Genomic DNA, 23,142 nt, shown 5'->3' with positions numbered 1-23,142 from the left:
GAGGCATTTATGAAAACCCACAGCTAACATTTTACTCAAGGATAAAGGACTAAAAGCCTTTCAACTAACATCATGAAAAGGCAACAGTGCCCAGTCTCACCACTTCTATTTAGTATTGAACTGGAAGTTCTAGCCAGAGCAATTAGGCAAGAAAAATAAATAAAATGCATCTCAATTGAAAAAGAATGAGTAAAACTATTCCTATTCACAGATAACATGACCTTGGAAATAGAAAATCCTAAAGAATCCACAAAAATGATCAGAGCTAATAAATAAATTCAGCAAAGTTGCAAGATACAAAATCAATATATAAAAATCAGTTCTGTTCCTACACACTAGCAACGAACAGTCTGAAAAAGAAGTTAAGAAAAGCAGTTCCATGTACAGTAGCATTCAAAAGAACAAAATACCTGGCAATAATTTAACCAGAGAGGTTCAAGATAATACACTGAAAACTAAATAACATTTCTGAAAGAAAGAAAATCTAAATAAATGGAAATACATCCTATGTTCATTAATTGGAAGATAATATTAATATGCCAATCCCATCCAAAGCAATTTATAGAGTCAATGCAATCCTTATCAAAATTTTGATTTTTTTTCATAAATGGAAAAGCTAATTCTCAAATTTATATGTGATTTCAAGATGCCCCAAGTAGCCAAAACAATATTGTAAAAGAAAAGCAAAATTGGTGGACTCACACTTTCCAATTTCAAAATGATACAGATATGGTAATCAAAACAGTGTGGTACTGGCATAAAGAAAAACGTATAGATATCTATATGAAATTAAATTAAGAGTCCATAAATAAACCCAAACATTTATGGCCAGGTGATTTTTGACAAAAGTGCTAAGATCATTCAATAGGGAGAGAATGCTCTCTTTAACAAATGGTGCTGGGACAACTGGATATCCACATACAACAGAATGAAGTTGGACCCCTTCCTCTCATTATATGCAAAAATTAACTCAAAATGTATCGATCACCTAAATATAAGAGCTAAAACTCTTAGAAGAAAACATAATGACGAATATTCATGATTTTCGATTTGGAAATGGATTCTGATATATGATACCAAAAGCATGAGTAAGAAAAGATAAAATGTGGGAGGGGCCAAGATGACTAACTAGAAACAGCTGTCGTTGGAGGAGCCCACTGAGAAGAATGAAAACAGTGACGGAATCCTGCACCAGCAACTAAGGTATCCAGGCTCATTCATTGGGACTGACTAGGTGGTTGGCATGACCCACAGGGAGTGAGGAAAAGCAGGGTGGAACGACAGCCCACCTGGAAGCTGATGGGGCAAGGGGTGCTCCCGCCCCCAGCCAAGGGAGGTGGTGAGTGATTGTGCTACCCCACCCAGGAAACCATGCTTTTTCCATGGATCTGTGCAACCCATGGACCAGGAGATCCCCTTGTGAGCCAACACCACAAGGGCCTTGGATCCCAAGCACAGAGCTGTTCAGATTCTCAGCCACCACTTGGCTGGAGACCGTCTAAGACTACTGAGTTCCTGTGGGAAGGGGAAGCAGCCATCACTGCAGCTTCTGTCTGCTGTTTTCCCCTGCCAGTGCTAGAGGGACTGGGTGGTTTGGAACCAGGAGGAATTCCCCACGGTGCAGCACAGCAGCTGTGGCAGACTGTGGCCAGGCTACATCTTTAGGCTGGACCCAGACTAATCCCTCCTCACTGAATGGGGCCTCCCTGTGGGAATTTCAGCAACTCCAGCCAAGGGTTTATGGACAGAAATCTGATCTCCCTGGGATTGAGTCCCTGTGGGTAGTGGGGCTGCGGGCTCTGTGGATCATCAGACTTAGTCTTTTCCCCTGCTGGCTCTGAGGAATCTGGGCAGTCTGGATAAGTAGGATCCCCCCCACCACAGCACATCCTTTCTGCCAAGGGACAGACAGAATGCTTCATTAAGTGGGTCCCTTATCCTGTGACTCCTGACTGGGCGAGACTCCCCAACAGGGGTTACCAGACACTTTATACAGGAGCACTCCCACTGTCATCAGTTTGGTGCCCCTCTTGGACGGAGCTCCCAGAGGAAGAAACAGGCAGCCATCTTTGCTGTTCTGCAGCCTCCACTGGTGACACCACCAGGGTGGGGAGGGACCCAGGTGAATAGTGTCTGGAGTGGGCCCCCAGCAAACTGCAGCAGCCTTGCAAAAGAGGGTCCTGTCTGCTAAAAGAGAAACAAACAGAAAGCAACAACAACAGCATCAACAAAAAATTCCCCAAAAAAACCCCATCCAAAGGTCAGCAGACTCAAAGATCAAAGCTAGATAAACTCAGGAAGATGAGAAAGAATCAATAAAAAATGCAGAAAACTCAAAAAGCCAGAGTGCCTCTTCTCCTCCAAATGACTGTAACACCTCTCCAGCAGGGCACAGAACTGGGCTCAGGCTGAGTTGGATGAACTGACAGAAGTAGGCTTCAGAAGGTGGGTAATAATGAACTTTGCTGAGCTAAAGGAGTATGTTCTAACTCAATGCAAAGAACCTAAGAATCATGATAAAACATTACAGGAGCTATTAATCAGAATAACCTGTTTAAAGAGGAACATAAATGACTTGATGGAACTGAAAAACACAACATGAAAACATCACAATGCAATCATAAGTATCAATAGTTGAATAGACCAAGTGGAGGAAAGAATTTAAGAGATTGAAGACTATCTTGCTGAAATAAAATAGGCAGACAAGATTAGAGAAAAAGGAATGAAAAGGAACAGACAAAACCTCTGAGAATTATGGGATTATATAAAGAGACCGAACCTACAACTGATTATGGTACCTGAAAGAGACAGGGTGAATGAAACAAAGTTGGAAAACATACTTCAGGATATCATCCAGGAGACTTCCCCAACCTAGCAAGACAGGCCAACATTCAAACTCAAGAAATATAAAGAACCCCAGTAAGATACTCCATGAGAGGATCAAACACAAGACACATAATTATTAGATTCTTCAAGGTCAAAATGAAGGAAAAAATGTTAAGGGCAGCCAGAGAGAAAGGCCAAGTCACCTACAAAGTGAAGCCCATCAGAATAACATCAGGCCTCTCAGCAGAAACTCTACAGGCCAGAAGAGATTGGGGGTCAATATTCAACTTTCTTAAAGAGAAGAATTTTCAACCCAGAATCTCATATCTGGCCAAATGAAGCTTCATAAGCAAAAGAGAAATAAAATATTTTTCAGACAATCAAATGCTGAGGGAATTCATCCACCACCAGGCTTGACTTGCAAGAGCTCCTGAAGGAAGCACTAAATATGGAAAGGAAAAGCCATTATCAGCCACTACAAAACATACTGAAGTACACACTGAAGACCAATGAAACTGTGAAGCAACTACATCAATAAGTCTGCAAAATAACTAGCTAGTACCATGATGACAGGATCAAATTCACACATAACAATACTAACTTTAAATGTAAATGTGCTAAGTGCCGCAATTAAAAGACACAAAATGGCAAGCTGGGTAAATTGTGAAGACCCATTGGTGTGCTGTATTCAAGAGATTCATCTCATATGCAAAGACACACATAGGTTCAAAATAAAGGGATAGAGGAAAATCTACCAGGCAAATGGAAACCAGAAAAAAGCAGGGATTGCAATCCTAGTTTCTGACAAAATAGACTTTAAAGCAATAAAGACCAAAAAAGACAAAGAAAGCCATGGTAAAGGGTTCAATTCAACAAGAACTAACTATCCTAAATATGTATGCACCCAATACAAGAGCAGATTCCTAAAATAAGCTCTTAGAGATGTACAAAGAGACGTAGACTCCCACACAATAATAGCAGGAGACTTTAACATCCCACTATCAATATTAGACAGATCATTCAGACAGAAAATTAACAAAGATATTCAGGACTTGAACTCAGCTCTAGATCAAGTGGACCTGATAGACCTCTACAAAACTCTCCACCCTATAACAGAATATTCATTCTATGCATTGCCACATGGAACTTACTCTAAAGTTGATCACATAATTGGAAGTAAAACACTCCTCACCAAATGCAAAAGAACTAAAATCACAACAAACAGTCTCTCAGATCACAGCATAATTAAATTAGAACTCAAGACAAAGAAACTCACTCAAAACCACACAGTTACATAGAAATTGAACAACCTGCTCCTGCATGACTCCTGGTTAAATAATGAAATTAAGACAGACAAGCAAGAAGTTCTTTGAAACCAATGAGAACAAAGAGACAATGTATCAGAATCTCTGGATGCAGCTAAAGCAGATGTTAAGAGGGAAATTTAGAGCACTAAATGCCCACATCAAAAACCTAGAAAGATCTCAAATTGAAGTGCTAACATTAAAACTAAAAGAACTGGAGAACCAAGAGCAAACAAACTCCAAAGCTGGCAGAAGACAAGAAATAACCAAGATCAGAGCAGAACTGAAGGAGATAGATAAAAGAAGAATGCTTCAAAAAATCAAGGAGTCCAGAATCTTGTTTTTTGAAAAACTAATAATATAGATAGACTGCTAGTTAGCTAGACTAATAAAGAAGAAAGAGAGAAGAATCAAATAGACACAATAAAAAATGTTAAAGAGGATATCACTACTGACCCCACAAAAATAAAAACAATCATCAGGCAATACTATAAATACCTCTATGCACATAACCTAGAAAATCTAGAAGAAATGGATAAATTCCTGGACACATACACCCTCCCAAGACTGAACCAGGAGGAAGCTGAATCCCTAAATAGACCAATAACAAATTCTGAAATTGAGGCAGTAATAAATAGTCTAAAAAGAAAAAGCCCAGGACCAGAAGGATTTACAGCTGAATTCTACCAGAGGTACAAAGAGGACCTGGCACCATTTCTTCTGAAACTATTCCAAACAATTGAAAAGGAGGGACTCCTCCCTAATTCATTTTATGAGGCCAGTATCATCCTGATACCAAAACCTGGCAGAGATACAACAAAAAAGAAAGCTTCAGGCCAATATCCCTGATGAACATTGATGCAAAAATTCTCAATAAAATACTGGCAAACCAAATACAGCAGCACATCAAAAAGCTTATCCACCCTGATCGAGTTGGCTTTATTCCTGGGATGCAAGTCTGGTTCAACATACGCAAATCAATAAATGTAATTCATCACATAAACAGATCTAAAGACAAAAACCATGGATTATCTTAATAGACACAGAAAAGGCCTTCTATAAAATTCAACATCCCTTCATGTTAAACACTCTCAATAAACTAAGTATTGATGGAACATATCTTAAAACAATAAGAAACATTTATGACAAACCGACATCCAATATTATACTGAATGGGCAAAAGCTGGAAGCATTTCTTGTGAAAACCAGCACAAGACAAGGATGCTCTCTCTCACCACTTCTATTCAGCATAGTATTAGAAGTTCTGACCAGGGCAATCAGGCAAGAGAAAGAAATAAAGCATATTCAAATAGGAAGAGAGGAAGTCAAATTATCTTTGTTTGCAGATGACATGATCCTATATCTAGAAAACCCCATCATCTCAGCCCAAAAGCTTCTTAAGCTCACGTGCAACTTCAGCAAGATCTCAGGAAACAAAATCAATGCAGAAGTCACAACATTCTTATACACCACACACAGGCAAGCAGAGAACCAAATCATGAATGAACTCCCATTCACAATTGTTACAAAGAGAATAAAATACTTAGGAATACAGCTAACAAAGGCAGTGAAGGACTTCTTCAAAAAGAACTACAAACCACTGCTCAAGGAAACCAGAGAGGACACAAACAAATGGAAAAATATTCTGTGCTCATGGATAGGAAAAATCAACATCATGAAAATGACCATACTGCCCAAAGTAATTAATAGATTCACTACTATTCCCATTAAACTATCATTGACATTTTTCACAAAATTAGAAAAAACTATTTTAAAATTCATATGGAACCAAAAAAGGGCTCATATAGCCAAGACAATCCTAAGCAAAAGGAACAAAACTGGAGGCATCATGCTACTGGACTTCAAACTATAATATAAGGCTGCAATAACCAAAACAGCATGGTACTGGTATAAAAACAGACACATAGACCAATGGAACAGAATAGAGAACCCATAAATAAGACTGCACATCTACCACTATCTGATCTTCAAGAAACATGACAAAAACAAGCAATGGGGAAAGGATTCCCTATTTAATAACTGGTGCTGGGAGAACTGGCTATCCACATGCAGAAAATTGAAACTGGACCCTTTCCTCACACCTTATACAAAAATTAACTCGATAGATTAAAGACTTAAATGTAAAACTCAAAACTATAAAAACCCTAGAATACAATCTAGGCAATACCATTCAGGACATAGGCATGGGCAAAGATTTCATTATGAAATCACTGAAAGCAATTGCAACAAAAGAAAAATTGACAAATGGGATCTAGTTAAACTGAAGAGCTTCTGCATAGCAAAAGAAACAATTATCAGAGCCAACAGGCAACCTACAGAGTGGGAGAAAATTTTTGCAGTCTATTCATCTGATAAAGGTCCAATACCCAGATTCTACAAAGAACTCAAACAAATTTACAAGAAAAAAATCAAACAACCTCATTAAAAAGTGAGCAAAGGACATTAACAGACACTTCTCAAAAGAAGACATTCATGCAGCCAACAAACGTGGAAAAAAAGCTCAACATCACTGATCATTAGAGAAATGCAATTGAAAACCACAATGAGAAACCATCTCATGACAGAATAGTGATTATGAAAAAGTCAAGAAACAACAGATGCGGGTGAGGTTCTGGAGAAATAGGAACACTTTTACACTGTTGGTGGAAATGTAAATTAGTTCAACCATTGTGGAAGACAGTGTGGCAAATCCTCAAAGATCTAGAACAAGAAATACCATCTGACCCAGCAATCCCATTTCTGGGTATATACCCAAAGGAATATAAATCACTCTGTTACAAAGATATATGCATGCATATGTTCATTGCAGCACTATTCACAATAGCAAAGACCTGGAATCAACCCAAATGCCCATCAATGACAGACCAGATAAAGAAAATGTGGAACATATACACCATGGAATACTATGCAGACATCAAAAGGAATGAGATCATGTCTTTTGCAGGAATGTGGATGAAGCTGGAAGCCATTATCCTCAGCAAACTCATACAAGAACAGAAAACCAAACACTGCACGTTCTTACTTGTAAGTGGGAGCTGAACAATGAGAACACATGGACACAGGGAGGGAAACAACATGCACTGGGGCCTCTTGGGGAGTGGGGTTGGGGGAGGGAGAGCATTAAGAAAAATAGATAATGCATGCTGGGCTTAATACCTAGGTGATGGGTTGGTAGGTGCAGTAAACCACCAGGGCACAGGTTTACCTATGTAACAAACCTGCACATCCTGCACATGTACCCCAGAACTAAAAAATTAAAAGAAAAAAATGTATTAATTAGTTCCCCCAACAAATATTTTCTGAATATCTGTAACTATGAATTCCATTAAACTTACTCTTCAGGTGTTAAAAAAAAAAAGAAGACATTTATGTGGCCAAGAAACATGAGAAAAAGCTCAACATCACTGGTCATTAGAGAAATGCACATCAAAACCACAATGGGATACCATCTCACACAGGTCAGAATGGCAATTATTAAAAAGTCAAGAAAAAACAGATGCTGGCAAGGCTGTGGAGAAATAGAAACTCTTTTACACTGTTGGTGGGAATGTAAATTAGTTCAACTATTCTGGAAGACAATGTGGGGACTCCTCAAAGACCTAGAGGCAGAAAGACAATTTGACCCAGCAATCCCATTACTGGGTATATACCCAAAAGAATATAAATCGTTGTTATAAAGATATGTGTATGTGCAAGTTCATTGCACGTGTATCTTCATTGCAGCACTATTCATAATAGCAAAGACATGAAATCAACCCAAATGCCCATCAATGATAGATCGGATAAAGAAAATGTGGTATGTATACACCACGGAATACTATGCAGCCATAAAAAGGAATGAAATCATGTCCTTTGTAGGGACATGGATGAAGCCAGAAGCCATTATTCTCAGCAAACTAATGCAGGAACAGAAAGCCAAACACTGCATGTTCTTTAAGTGGGAGCTGAACAATGAGAACACATGGACACAAGGAGGGGAATGACACACACTGGGGCCTGCCGGGGGTGGGGCAGCAGAGAGAGAGAGCATCAGGAAAAATAGCTAATGTATGCAGGGCTTAATACCTAGGTGAGGTTGATAGGTGCAGCAAACCACCAGGGCACATGTTTACCTATGTAACAAACTTGCACATCCTGCTCGTGTATCCTAGAACTTAAAATAAAATAAAATAATAAAAAAGAAAAAAAGATAAAAATAGGTAAATTGTGCTTCATCATAATTAAAGACTTTTGTGCATCAAAGAACATTATTAAGAATGTGAAAAGACAACGTACAGAATGGGAGAAAATATTTTCAGATCATATATAAAGGTCTGGTTTCAAGAATATATAAACAACTCTTATAACTCAATAGCAAAAAGACAAATAATTCAACTAAAATGGGCAAAGGACTTGAATAGACATTTCTCCAAAGAGGATATACAAATGGCCAATAAACACTTAAAAAGATACTCAAAATCATTTGTCATTGGGAAAATGCAAATCAAAACCACAATAATATACCACTTCACACCTATTAGGATAGTGATAATAATTTTTTTAAAAAGGAAAAAAACAAGTGTTGATGAAGATGTGGAGAAATTATAACTCTTGTACACAGCTAGTGGAAATGTAAAATGGTACAGCCATTGTGGAAAACAGTTTGGCAATTTCCCAAAAAGTTAAGCATAGAATTATATGATCCAACAAATCCATTCCTAGGTATATACCCAGATAAAAACAGGTAGTCAAATACTTGTACACATAGTAGCACTATTCCCAAGAGCCAAAAGGCAGAAACAACCCAGATGTCCACTGATAGATGAATGGATAAATAAAATGTAGTATATACAGAATATAAAATACTACTCAGCCAAAAAGGAATGAAGTACTGATACATAGTTCAACATGGATGAACCTGGAAAACATGATGCTAAGTGAAAGAAGTCAGACATGAAAGGTCACATATTGTATGATTTCATTTATATGAAATTATCCAGAATAGGTAAACCCACAGAGACAGAAAGCAGATGGGTATTTGCCAGGGGCTGTGGGGAGGGGAGAATGGGAAATGACTGCTTAGTGGATACAGGGTTTCATTTTGGGGTGATGAAAATGTTTTAGAATAATAGAAGTGGTGGTTTTACAACATTGTGAATCTACAAAATGTCACTTTAAAATTATTACATTGTGTTACAAGAATTTCACCTTAATAAAAAATGTCTGAGTGTGAACAGAGAAACAATCAAAGCTGAATCTGGGTGAAGGGACTAAAAACAGAGGCATGAACACCTGGAGGTCACATTGGAGATTGCAGATTCTGAGAGGTGGAAAAACACGTGTCTTTGAGGATAATGAAAAAATATAAAACAGCTCTCTGCCTGTTGAGTACAATAAACATTTGAAAGATGTGGACACTTGGTAAAAAGTAGATAACACTGCTCGGGGGCCATCGGGTCACAATCTCTTCACAGAAGAGCATTGCACATTTTGGCTCCACCTCAGAATCAGCCCTCATGTGTTTGCTTTACTTACATTTCCAACCACTGCTCTCTCCTGGACCTCAGAATACCTACATCTGCTTCCTGCAAACACACTCAAAGTTAGTTCCTATTTCTTCCTCCCTACAATCCCAGTATGACTGAAGTCTATTGGAATTTAGAACCTTGCTGCTCAGTGTTGTCCATGGACAGGCAGCATTAGTGTCACCTGGGAGCCTGTTAGAAATGCAGAATCTCAGTCCCTATTCCACAATCAGCATTTTAATAAGATTCCCCCAAGTAATTTATATGCACATTTAAGTTTGACAAGTTCCCAAGTTTCCATCTATAAAAATCGAAATGAAGAAACAAATGAGATTTATTTTCTCTAGGAAGTCATGATGCTTGATTTTAGTTACAATTATTGTTTTGTTCTGTTAGTTTTGCCACTCAGGGCTTGAGTTAAAGGAAATGGGATTATTTTTCAACATGGTTTGTCTTTTCCGCTAAATTTTCTAAAAGGAGTCAGGATAGTGCCCAACCCACTATCCTGTAAGATAGTAGGTAGAATGTAGGCTGGCATGAGTCATTGTTTTTCATGGTTGTTTCAAAGATTGATTTCATTTGCCCCACACTTTTGCAACAGTGGTCTTCTTTCCCTTCCTAAATCACTCCAGGCTCTTTCCTGCATCACGGCTTTTCACACATTATTCCCTCTGCCCTAAAATCTTCTTCATTTGACTTTTCCTGTTTAACTTTTCACACCCTTTAAATATCAGATGAGATGTTACTTTTCCAGAAAGTCCTTTCTTCATCACTCAGTCCAAAGCAGGTCCCCATGTTTTTCTCTATCAAGGTGCCCTGCTTATTTTTTTTGCTAGCCTCACATTTTCTAATTATGTACGCATTTTTGTGAATATATGACTGTGTGTAAGCTAAGTAGCATAGTGAAGTGGCTATGAGCACAGACTCTGGAGCCAAGCTTCCTGATTTCCAATTCTAGAAGCCACTTCTCACCTCCTGGGTCTCAGAACACCTGCATCTGCCTCCTGTAAACTCATTCAAATGTGTTTCTCTTTCTATACCCATTTCCCCCATAAGTGTGGGGCAGTGAGCAAGTTACTTTAGTGTTCTGTGCCTTCTTTCTCCATCTGTGAAGTGGAGATTGGAGCACTGTATATTTCATAGGGTCATTATAAGAAGTATTCATGGAAATAGGGAGAAGAAGAGGAGTTTTAACACAAGGACATTCACAATATTTTATTCTAGAGGTGGAAATAATTTTGCAGGGTGGTAAAAATGAAGCAAAAACTCAAGATTCTGCTCCCAGATCAGAAAGCGGCTCTTGAATGAAGGAAAGAATTCTCTCTCTTTCTGCATTTTATATATATTTCCCAAAGTTCTGTTCTCATTCCAGTTTTCTCCTCAGCTTAACATATTTCTATGCCATTGATTTTTAAGTCTCTAGCCTCAGCTCTACCCCTAGTCCTAAGTTCCCAGGAACTTTCACGTAACATCCTCATGTATAGCACACTGACATCCTAAAATCAGTAGGTCCAAAATTGAACTCACCTTCCTCCTGTGGCTGCTCTCCACCTTCCAATTTTGTCACTTTCTTTGGCCATCCTGTCTGAAATTTCACTGCCCTCTTTACCATATTTCATCTCTCCCTTTCCTTCTTGATTTATTTCTACGTTATCACTGCCCAATACACTATTTTACTTGTTTATCTTTTTTTACGGTTTGTCTTCTTCTAAAATGTTAACTCCATGAGAGCAGGAATTTTTGCTTGCTTTGTTCATGATGTATTCATGCAAACTACAACAGTGCCAAGCATTCAGTAGGTGCTCAATTAATATTTATTCCTTTCTCATTCCAATTACCAATTAATCTACTTAACTCCATCTTGATGGGATCTCTTGCTTCGGTCCCTTCTTTCTCTTATGCTGCTGCCACACTTGTTGAACTGTTATTGTTTCTCATAACTATTACAAGAGCTTGTCGCATGCTGGCTAATGAAATTTGGGCTAATTATTTAAATTAACTTCATCTCAGTTCTTCATTTTAAAATGGAGATAATAATAGTATAAATTCATAGAATTCTCATGAGACTCATAATGTGTGTACAGCACCTGGCACAATAGTTGAAATACAATAAGCGCTCAGTGAATGCTTCCTACTTTTATCTGCTACCCTGGGCTAGCTCTGGACTAGATTTCCGTTGGTCTCCTGGCCTATCTCTGCCTGAATGCTTTGTCTTCCATGGACCACTTGTAGTTCCCCAAATATGATATGAATCTTCATCTTTTCTATATAATGGACAGCAGGAAACAAGAAGCCAGCTGGATCAGTTCATTCTTTTCTCACTGCCATATATAATGCATTGCTGGACTAGCTAGCCCTAATTTGCACTAAAGGAGGGAAGAGATGGAAACCTTTTTTTTTTTGCAATGAGCAAAAGGTGAGAGGGTTATTTTTAGTGTATTTGGTTGGGCCCAGAAAATTTGGCTCAACTGAATAATAGGTTTTTAATATTTTAGATGAGGATAGTGAGGTTCAGGAAGGACAAGTAACCACCCTGAGGTTCACAGTACGATAGTAGATAAATTGGTACGAGGGCCCATTTTCTTGATCTTGGTACTCTTTATAACACAAGATGCTGGTCATAAATCACAAACAGTCTTGTCTTCAAAAGCGTATTTCCTCTGCCCCAGCAAATAACTTTCTTACATGCAGACACAATTGAAATTGTCCACCAACAACCATCTCAGGCTTATCACATCCAAAGTTGAGAGGAGGTAGTAGTATATCAGGTAACACTGCCAGCGTCCCCTTTCCCGCCCCAATCCCTTGGCAGACAGCCAGACAGACAACTGTATACAGATGATTTAGGCTGAGCAAGCTGCACAAAACCAGGGAGTCACTCAGTGACTACACCGGTCTGGATTGACATTTACCTGGGCCAAAGCAGAAGACAAACAGGAGCAACTGGAACAGCCACAACATGCTTTCTGCGGTGAAGACTGGTGCTTGAGACCTTGAGGCAGTCAACGTTTTTGCCCTTCTGTCATAAACTGAAAATACTTCTGAGACTTCCCCTTCCTCTCAGAGGCGTGGTGACAACTTCTTCCCCTGCACTAAAAATCCTAATTTGTAACTGTGTTAATTTTTTTTTACTTTTTTCTGAGCTAAGTGCACAAATCTTTTTTTTTTTTTTTTTTTTGGAAAAGAAGATAAAGTCCTTTATTGCATCTTTCATAAACTTATATGTAAAAGTCTGTAAGGAATTTCCTAAAATCTACTAGAACACATAAATGAGTTCAGCAAAGTGAAAAGATACAAAACCAAAATATACAATTCAAATGCAATTGTATATACTAGCTATGAGTAATCCGAAAATAAAATTAGAAAAACAATTCCACCCTAATTATATCAGAAAAAAATATTTAAGTATAAAGCTAAGAAAAAGCCAAAAGAAAACTGATTTTTTTAAAATTATACTTTAAGTTCTAGGGTACATGTGCACAATGTGCAGGTTTGTTACATATGTATACATATGCCATGTTGGTGTGCTGCACCCATTAACTTGTCATCTACATTAGATATTTCTCCTAATGCTATCCCTCCCCTTGCCCCCCACCCTGTGACATACCCCAGTGTGTGATGTTCCCCTTCCTGTGTCCATGTGTTCTCATTGTTCAGTTCCCACCTATGAGTGAGAACATGCGTTGTTTGGCTTTCTGTTCTTGTGTTAGTTTGCTGAGAATGATGGTTTCCAGCTTCATCCATGTCCCTGCAAAGGACATGAACTCATCCTTTTTTATGGCTGCATGGTATTCCATGGTATATATGTGCTACATTTTCTTTATCCAGTGTATCATTGATGGGCATTTGGGTTGGTTCCAAGTCTTTGCTATTGTGAACAGTGCTGCAATAAACATACGTGTGCAGGTGTCTTTATAGCAGCATGATTTATAATCCTTTGGGTATATACCCAGTAATGGGATTGCTGGGTCAAATGGTATTTCTAGTTCTAGATCCTTGAGGAGTCGTCACACTGTCTTCCACAATGGTTGAACTAGTTTACACTCCCACCAACAGTGTGAAAACGTTGCCATTTCTCTACATCCTCTCCAGCATCTGTTGTTTCTTGATTTTTTAATGATCACCATTCTAACTGGCATGAGACGATATCTCATTGTAGTTTTGATTTGCATTTCTCTAATGACCAGTGATGATGAGCTTTTTTCATGTTTCTTGGCCGCATAAATGTCTTCTTTTGAGAAGTGTCTTCATATCCTTTGCCCACTTTTTGTTGGGTTTTTTTTTCTCTTGTAAATTTGTTTGAGTTCTTTGTAGATTCTGGATATTAGCCCTTTGTCAAATGGATAGACTGCGAAAATTTTCTCCCATTCTGTAGGTTCCCTGTTCACTCTGATGATAGTTTCTTTTGCTGTGCAGAAGCTCTTTTGTTTAATTAGGTCCCATCTGTCAATTTTGGCTTTTGTTGCCATTGATTTTGGTGTTTTAGTATTGAAGTCTTTGCCCATGCCTTTGTCCTGAATGGTATTGCCTAAGTTTTCTTCTGGGGTTTTTGTGGTTTTAGGTCTAACATTTAAGTCTTTAATCCATCTTGAGTTAATTTTTGTATAAGGTATAAGGAAGGGGTCCAGTTTCAGTTTTCTGCATAATTGCTAGCCAATTTTCCCAACACCATTTATTAAATAGGTAATCCTTTCCCCATTGCTTGTTTTTGTTAGGTTTGTCAAAGATCAGATGGTTGTAGATGTGTGGTGTTACTTCTGAGGCCTCTGTTCTGCTCCATTGGTCTATATATCTGTTTTGGTACCAGTATCATGCTGTTTTGGTACCAGTATCATGCTTTTTTGGTTACTGTAGCCTTGTAGTATAGTTTGAAGTCAGGTAGCATGCTGCCTCCAGCTTTGTTCTTTTGGTTTACAATTTTCTTGGCTATATGGGCTCGTTTTTGGTTCTATATGAAATTTAAAGTAGTTTTTTCTAATTCTGTGAAGAAAGTCAATAGTAGTTTGATGGAAATAGCAATGAACCTGTAAATTACTTTGGGCAATATGGCCGTTTTCATGATATTGATTCTTCCTATCTATGAGCATAGAATGGTTTTCTATTTGTTTGTGTACTTTCTTATTTCCTTGAGTAGTGGTTTGTAGTTCTCCTTGAAGAAGTCCTTCACATCCCTTGTAAGTTGTATTCCTAGGTATTATATTCTCTTTGTAGCAATTGTGAATGAGAGTTCACTCACGATTTGGCTCTCTGTTTGTCTATTTTTGGTGTATAGGAACGCTTGTGATTTTTGCACATGATTTTGTATCCTGAGACTGCTGAAGTTGCTTATCAGCTTAAGGAGATTTTGGGCTAAGACAATGGAGTTTTCTAAATATACAATCATGTCATCTGCAAACAGAGACAATTTGATTTCCTCTCTTCTTATCTGAATACCCTTTATTTCTTTCTCTTGCCTGATTGCCCTGGTCAGAACTTCCAATACTATGTTGAATAGGAGTGGTGAGAGAGGGCATCCTTGTGCCGGTTTTCAAAGGGAATGCTTCCAGCTTTTGCCCATTCAGTATGATAATGGCTGTGGGTTTGTCATAAATAGCTCTTATTATTTTGAGATACGTTCCATCAGTACCTAGTTTATTAAGAGTTTTTAACATGAACAGATGTTGAATTTTATCAGAGGCCTTTTCTACATCTATTGAGATAATCATGTGGTTTTTGTCATTGGTTCTGTTTATGTGATGGATTACATTTATTGATTTGCATATGTTGAACCAGCCTTGCATACCAGGGCTGAAGCCAACTTGATTGTGGTGGATAAGCTTTTTTTTTTTTTTTGTGATGGAGTCTTGCTCTGTCACCCAGGCCGAAGTGCAGTGGCACAATCTTGGCTCACTGCAAGTTCTGCCTCCTAGGTTCATGCCATTCTCCTGGCTCAGCCTCCTGAGTAGCTGGGACTACAGGCACCTGCCACCACGCCTGGCTAATTTTTCTGTATTTTTTGTAGAGACAGGGTTTCACTGTGTTAGCCAGGATGGTCTCAATCTCCTGACCTCATTATCCACCCACCTCAGCCTCCCAAAGTGCTGGGATTACAAGCATGAGCCACTGCGCCCAGCTGGTGGATAAGCTTTTTGATATGCTGCTGGATTCAGTTTGCTAGTATTTTATTGAGGATTTTCACATTGATGTTCATCAGGGATATTGGCCTGAAATTTTCTTTTTTTGTTGTGTCTTTGCCAGGTTTTGGTATCAGGATGATGCTGGCCTCATAAAATGAGTTAGGGAGGAGTCCCTCTTGTTTATTGTTTGGAATAGTTTCAGAAGGAATGGCACCAGCTTCTCTTTGTACCTCCGGTAGAATTCGGCTGTGAATCCACCTAGTCCTGGGCTTTTTTTGTTGGTAGGCTATTAATTACTGCCTCAAATTCAGAACTTTTTATTGGTCTATTCAGGGATTTGACTTCTTTCTGGTTTAATCTTGGGAGGGTGTATGTGTCCAGGAATTTATCCATTTCTTCTAGATTTTCTAGTATTTGTGTAGAGGTGTTTGTAGTATTCTCTGATGGTAGTTTGTATTTCTGTGGGATCAGTGGTGATGTCCCCTTTATCATTTTTTATTGTGTCTATTTGATTCTTCTCTTTTCTTCATTAGTCTGGCTAGCTATCTATTTTGTTGATCTTTGAAAAAACTGCTCTTGGATTCATTGATTTTTGAAGGGTATTTAGTGTCTCTATCTCCTTCAGTTCTGCTCTGATTTTAGTTATTTCTTGTCTTCTGCTAGCTTTTGAATTTGTTTGCTCTTGCTTCTCTAGTTCTTTTAAGTGTGATGTCAGGTGTTGATTTTAGATTTCTCTTGCTTTCTCTTGTGAGCATTTAGTGCTATAAGTTCCCCTCTACATACTGCTTTGGCTGTGTCCCAGAGATTCTGGTACATTGTGTCTTTGTTCTCATTGGCCTCAAAGAACTTATTTATATCTGCCTTAATTTTTTTATTTACCCAGTAGTCATTCAGGAGCAGGTTGTTCAGTTTCCATGTAGTTGTGTGGTTTTGAGTGAGTTTCTTAATCCTGAGTTCTAATTTGATTGCACTGCGGTCTGAGAGACAGTTTGTTATGATTTCCATTCTTTTGCATTTGCTGAGGAGTGTTTTACTTCTAATTATGTGGTCAGTTAGAATAAATGAGATGTGGTGCTGAGAAGAATGTGTATTCTGTCAATTTGGGGTGGAGAGTTCTATAGATGTCTATTAGGTTCACTTGTTCCAGAGCTGAGTTCAAGTCCTGGATATCCTTGTTAATTTTCTGTCTCATTGATCTGTCTAATATTGACAGTGGGGTGTTAAAGTCTCCCATTATTATTGTGTGGGAGTCTAAGTCTCTCTGTAAGTCTCTAAGAACTTGCTTTATAAATCTGGGTCCTTCTGTATTGGGCACATATCTATTTAGGATAGTTAGCTCTTCCTGTTGCATTGATCCCTTTACCATTATGTAATGCTCTTCTTTGTCCTTTTTTATCTTTGTTGTTTTAAAGTCTGTTTTATCAGAGACTAGGATTGAAACCCCTGCTTTTTTTTTCTTTTCATTTGCTTGATAAATATTCCTCCATCCCTTTATTCTGAGCCTATGTGTGTCTTTGCCCATGAGATGGGTCTCTTGGATACAGCACACTGATGGGTCTTGACTCTTTATCCAATTTGCTAGCCTGTGTCTTCTGATTGGGGCATTTAGCCCATTTACATTTAAGGTTAGTATTGTTGTGTGTGAATTTGATCCTGTCATTATGATGCTAGCTGGTTATTTTGCCCGTTAGTTGATGCAGCTTCTTCATAGTGTCGATGGTCTTTACCATTTGGTATGTTTTTGCAGTGGGTGGTACCGGTTGTTCCTTTCCATGTTTAGTGGTTCCTACAGGAACTCTTGTAAGACAGGCCTGGGGGTGACAAAATCTCTTGGTGTTTGCTTATCTGTAAAGGATTTTATTTCTCCTTCACTTATGAAGCTTAGTTTGGCTGGATATGAAATTCTGGGTTGTAAATTCTTTTCTTTAAGAATGTTGAATATTGGCCCCCACTCTCTTCTGGCTTGTAGGGTTTCTGCCATGAGATCTGCTGTTAGTCTTATGGGCTTCCCTTTGTGGGTAACCTGACCTTTCTGTCTGGCTACTCTTAGCATTTTTTCCTTCATTTCAACCATGGTGAATCTGAAGATTATGTGTCTTGGGGTTGCTCTTCTCGAGGAGTATCTTTGTGGAGTTCTCTGTATTTCCTGAATTTGAATGTTGGCCCATATTGCTAGGTTGGGGAAGTTCTCTTGGATAATATCCTAAAGTGTGTTTTCCAACTTGGTTTCATTCTCCCCATCACTTTCAGGTACACCAATAAACGTAGGTTTGGTCTTTTCAGATAGTCCCATATTTCTTGGGGGCTCTGTTCATTTCTTTTCATTCTTTTTTCTCTAATCTTGTCTTCATGCTTTATTTCATTAAGTTGATCTTCAATCACTGATATCCTTTCTTCTGCTTGATGGATTCAGCTATTGATACTTGTGTATGCTTCACGAAGTTCTTGTGCTGTGTTTTTCAGCTCCATCAGGTCATTTATGCTCTTCTCTAAACTGGTTATTCTAGTTAGCAATTCCTCTAACCTTTTTTCAAGCTTCTTAGCTTCCTTGCATTGGGTTAGAATATGATCCTTTAGCTTGGAGGAGTTTGTTATTACCCACCTTCTGAAGCCTATTTCTGTCAATTCATCACACTCATTCTCCTTCCAGTTTTGTGCCCTGGCTGATGAGGAGCTGTGTTCCTTTGGAGGTGAAGAGGCATTCTGGTTTTTGGAATTTTCAGCCTTTTTGCACTGTTTTTTCCCCATCTTCATGGATTTATCTACCTTGGTCTTTGATGTTGGTGAGCTTCAGATGGAGTTTCTGTGTTGACGTCCTTTTGGTTAATTAGTTTTCCTTTGAACAGTCAGGCCCCTCTGCTGCAGGCCTGCTGGAGTTTGTTGGAGGTCCATTCCAGACCCTGTTTGCCTGTATCATTATGGAGGCTGCAGAACAGCAAAGATTACTACCTGTTCCTTCCTCTGGAAGCTTCATCCCAGAGGGGCACCTGCCAAATGCCAGCTGGAGCTCTGCTGTATGAGGTGTCTGTCAACCCCTGCTAGGAGGTGTCTCCCAGTCAGGAGGCATGGGGGTCAGGAACCCACCTGAGGAAGCAGTCTGTCCCTTAGCAGTGCTGGAGCGCTGTGCTGGGAGAACTGCTGCTCCCTTCAGAGCTGGCAGGCAGGAATGCTTAAGTCTGATGAAGCTAAGCCCACAGCCGCCCCTTCCCCCGGGTGCTCTGTCCCAGGGAGATGGGAGTTTGATCTCTAAACCTCTGACTGAGGCTGCTGCCTTTCCTTTAGAGATGCCCTGCCCAAAGAGGAGGAATCTAGAGAGGCAGGCTGGCTACAGCGGCTTTGCTGAGCTGCCCTGGGGTCTGCCCAGTTCAAACTTCCTGGCAGCTTTGTTTACACTGTGAGGGGAAAACCGCCTACTCAAGCCTCAGTAATGGTGGATGCCCCTGTCCCCACCAAGCTCGAGCTTTCCAGGTCAGCTTCAGACTGCTGTGCTGGCAGCAAGAATTTCAAGGTAGTGGATCTTAGCTTGCTGGGCTCCGTGGGGGTGAGATCCGCTGAGCTACACCACTTGGCTTCCTGGCTTCAGCCCCCTTTTCAGGGGAATAAATGGTTCTGTCTCACTGGTGTTCCAGGTGCCACTTGGGTATGGGAAACAAAACAAAACAAAACAAAAACCTCCTGCAGCTAGCTTGGTGTCTGCCCAAATGGCCACCCAGTTTTGTGCTTGGAACCCAGGGCCCTGGTGGTGTAGGCACCTGAGGGAATCTCCTGGTCTGCGGATTGTGAAGACCATGGGAAAAGCGTAGTATCTGGGCTGAAGTGCACCATTCTTCGTGGGACAGTCTCTCCTGGCTTCCCTTGGCTAGGGGAGAGATCCTCAACCCCTTGCACTTCCGAGGTGAGCTGGGTACCTCAGCTGGAAATGCAAAAATCACCCAACTTCTGAGTTGATCTCACTGGGAGCTGCAGACTGGAGCTGTTCCTATCTGGTCATTTTGCCCAGAAGTCAAGTGCACAAATCTTAATTGTGCAATGTGAATTGGAAATTTCACTTTCCATCTATATACTTTTTCCATTTGGAGGTAATTATTTTATTGTGGTAAAATAACCTAAATTATATATTGTGGTTATGTAACCTAAAATTTATCATTTTAACCATTTTAAGTGTACAATTTAGTGGCATTAATGCACAGTGTTGTGCAGTCATCAACACTATTTCCAAAGCCTTTTCATTACCCCAAACAGAAACAGTGACCATTAAGCAATGGCTCCCCGTTCCCTTTCCTTCAGTCCCTAGTAACCTATAATCTACTTATTGTTTCTATTAATTTGCAGTACCTTATATAAGTGGAATCATACAACATTTGTCCTTTTGTGTCTGGCTTATTTCACTTAGCATAATGTATTCAAGGTTTATCCATGTTGTAGCATGTATCAGAATTGTATCCTTTTTATGACTAAATAATATTCCATTGTATGTATGTACTACATTTGCTTATCTATTCATCTGTTGGTGGATACTTGGGTTGTTTGTATCTTTTGTCTATTGTGAATAATGCTGCTATGAACATTGGTGTACAGGTATCTGTTTGAATTCCTGCTCTCCATTTCTTTGGATTCACCTAGGAGTGAAATTGTTGGATCATATGGTAATTCTATGTTTACCTTTTGAGTAACTGCCAAACTGTTTTTCATGATGGCTTCATCATTTTACATTCTCACCTGCAATTGGAAAAACGGTTCTAATTTTTCCATATCTTTGCCAATATTTATTATTTTTCATTTTTTGATAATGATTATCCTAATGAATGTGAAGTGGTATCTCATTATGGTTTTGACTTGTATTTCCTTAATTACTAATAATGTTGAGTATCTTTTCATGTGCTTATTGGCCTTATTAGCCATTTGTATATCTTCTTTGGAATAATGTCTATTTAAGTACTTTGCCCAATTTTAAATTGGATTTTTTTTTGGGTGGGGGTGTTGTAGAGTTCTTTATGTATTCTAGATATTAATTCCTCATCAGATATTTGATTTGTTAATATTGTCTCCAATTCTATGTGTTGTCTTTTCACTCTCTTCACAGTGTCTTTTGATACAGTATAATTTTTTACTTTGGTGAAGTCTAATTTTTTTTTTTTTTTTGAGATGGAGTTTTGCTCTTGTTGCCCAGGCTGGAGTGCAATGGTGTGATCTTGGCTTATGGCAACCTCTGCCTCCCAGGTTCAAGCATTTCTCCTGCCTCAGCCTCCCAAGTAGCTCAGATTACAGGCATGGGCCACCATGCCCGGCTAATTTTGTATTTTTAGTAGAGATGAGGTTTCTCAATGTTGGTCGGGTTGGTACTGAACTCTTGACCTCAGGTGATCTGCCTGTCTTGGCCTCCCAAAGTGCTGGCATTACAGGTGTGAGCTATATATATTACAGATATAGAAAGAAATATCTAGATTTCTTTTGGTGCCTGTGCCTTTAGTGTCATATTTAAGAAATCATTGCCAAATGCAATGTCATTAAGATTTTCTATATGTTTTCTTCTAAGATTTTTATAGTTTTGGCTCTTACAGATAAGTCTTTGTTATGTTTTCAGTTAATTTTTATATATAGTATGTGGTAGGGGTCCAACTTCATTCTTTTGCATGTAGATGTCCAGTTGTCCCAGAACAAATTGTTGAAATGACTGGCCTTTCCCTCATTGAGTGCTTTTAGAGCTCTTGCCAAAGATCATTTGACTACATATTAAAGGGTTTACTTCTGGGCTCTTGACTCTATTTCATTGGTCTGTATTTGATTACTGTACCTTTGTAGTAAGTTTTGAAATCAGGAAGTATGAGGCCTCTAACTTTCTTCTTTTTTGAGACTATTTTGGCTATTTGGTGTCCCTTCAGATTCAATATGAATTTTAGTATGAGTTTTCCTATTTGTGCAAAAAAATCTTTGGGATGTGATAGGGATTGCATTGAATCTGTAGGTTGTATTGCCATCTTAATAATATTAAATCCATGAACACAGGATGTCTTTCCATTTATGTATGTCTTCTATAATTTCTTTCAGCAATGCCTTAGAGCTTTCAGTGTACAAGTATTCCCCTACTTGGTTAAGTTTATTCCTAAGTATTTTATTCTTTTTGAAGTTATTGTAAATTAAATTGTTTTTCTTATTTTTTGGATTGTTTATTATGAGTTTATAGAAATGGAACTGATTTTTACAGTTGATTTTGTATCCTGCAACTTTGCTGAATTTTTAATTAGCCCTAAGAGTTTGTGTGTGTGTGCTTGTGTGGATTTTATACATATGAGATTATATTATCTTTAGGATTTTATACATATGAGATTATATTATCCATGAACAGAGATCATTTTGCTTCTTCCTTTCTAATTAAGATGTCTTTTATTTCCTGTTCTTGTCTAATTTTTCTAGCTAGAGCTTCTAATGCTACATTGAACACAAGTGGTAAAAGTGGGCATCTTGTCTTGTTCCTAATCTTAGGAGAAAAACTTACAGTCTTTCACCATTGTATGTGATGTTAACTGTGGATTTTTAATATATGGCCTTTATTGTGTTAAAAAGTTCCCTTGTATTTCTAGTTTGTTGGATAGTTTTTATCATGAAAGGATATTGAACTTTGCCAAATGCCTTTTCTGTGTCAATTAAAATGATCAGTTTTTTTCTTTCATTCTGTTAATGCAGTATATTACATTGAATGATTTTTGTATGTTGAACTATCCTTGCATTCCAGGAATACATTTCACTGTCATGTTGTATAATCCTTTTAATATGCTGCTGAATTGTGTTTGCTACTTATTTTGTAAGAATTTTAATATAAATATTTACAAGGAATATTAGTTTGTAGTTTTGTTTTCTTTTAGTGTCTGTGTTTGGCTTTCATATCAGGGTAGTGCTGGTGTCACAGAGTGAATTAGGAAGTGGTCTCTTCTTGTTAAGGACTGAGTGTTTATGCCTCTACAAAATGTATATATTGAAGCTCTAACCCCCAATGTGATGATATTTGGAGATGGGGGACTTTGAGAGATAATTAGGTTTGGATGAGGTCATGTGAGTGGGACCCTCATGATGAGATAAGCATACTTATAAGAAAGGAGAGACTAAAGTTCTTGCTGTCTCTCTACCACATGAGGGCATATTGAGAAGTTGGCCACCTACAAGCCAGGGAGAGTTTCACCAGCAATTGAATCAGCCGGCACCTTGATCTTGGACATCGAAGCCTTCAGAACTGTGAGAAATAAATTTCAATTGTTTAAGCTACCAAGTCTGTGGTATTTTGTCTTGGAAGACAGAGTGAATTAATATATTTATCTTCAATGTTTGGAAGAGTTTAAGAAGGATTAGTGTAAAATCTTTTAAAACTCTTTGGTG

General features: G+C 38.6%; 1 protein-coding gene across 2 annotated transcripts in view; it reads right to left on the bottom strand.

The window, feature by feature from the left end:
- The window catches only part of SLAMF6 (SLAM family member 6), a 39,194-nt gene extending 26,515 nt beyond the window's left edge, over positions 1–12,679 (bottom strand). For both annotated transcript variants that reach the window (XM_002809917.6, XM_009242094.4), the window contains exon 1: positions 12,568–12,679. In XM_002809917.6, coding sequence (XP_002809963.3) covers positions 12,568–12,616 — 49 coding nt within the window. In that variant the 5' untranslated portion in view covers positions 12,617–12,679. The remainder of the gene's footprint in view (positions 1–12,567) is intronic.
- Positions 12,680–23,142: the final 10,463 nt, after the last annotated feature.

The sequence above is a fragment of the Pongo abelii genome, chromosome 1 (genome assembly GCF_028885655.2).
Source record: "Pongo abelii isolate AG06213 chromosome 1, NHGRI_mPonAbe1-v2.0_pri, whole genome shotgun sequence".
NCBI lineage: Eukaryota > Metazoa > Chordata > Mammalia > Primates > Hominidae > Pongo > Pongo abelii.
The sequence above is the reverse complement of the archived record's forward strand: the minus strand, read 5'-3'. Positions and strand labels throughout refer to the sequence as shown.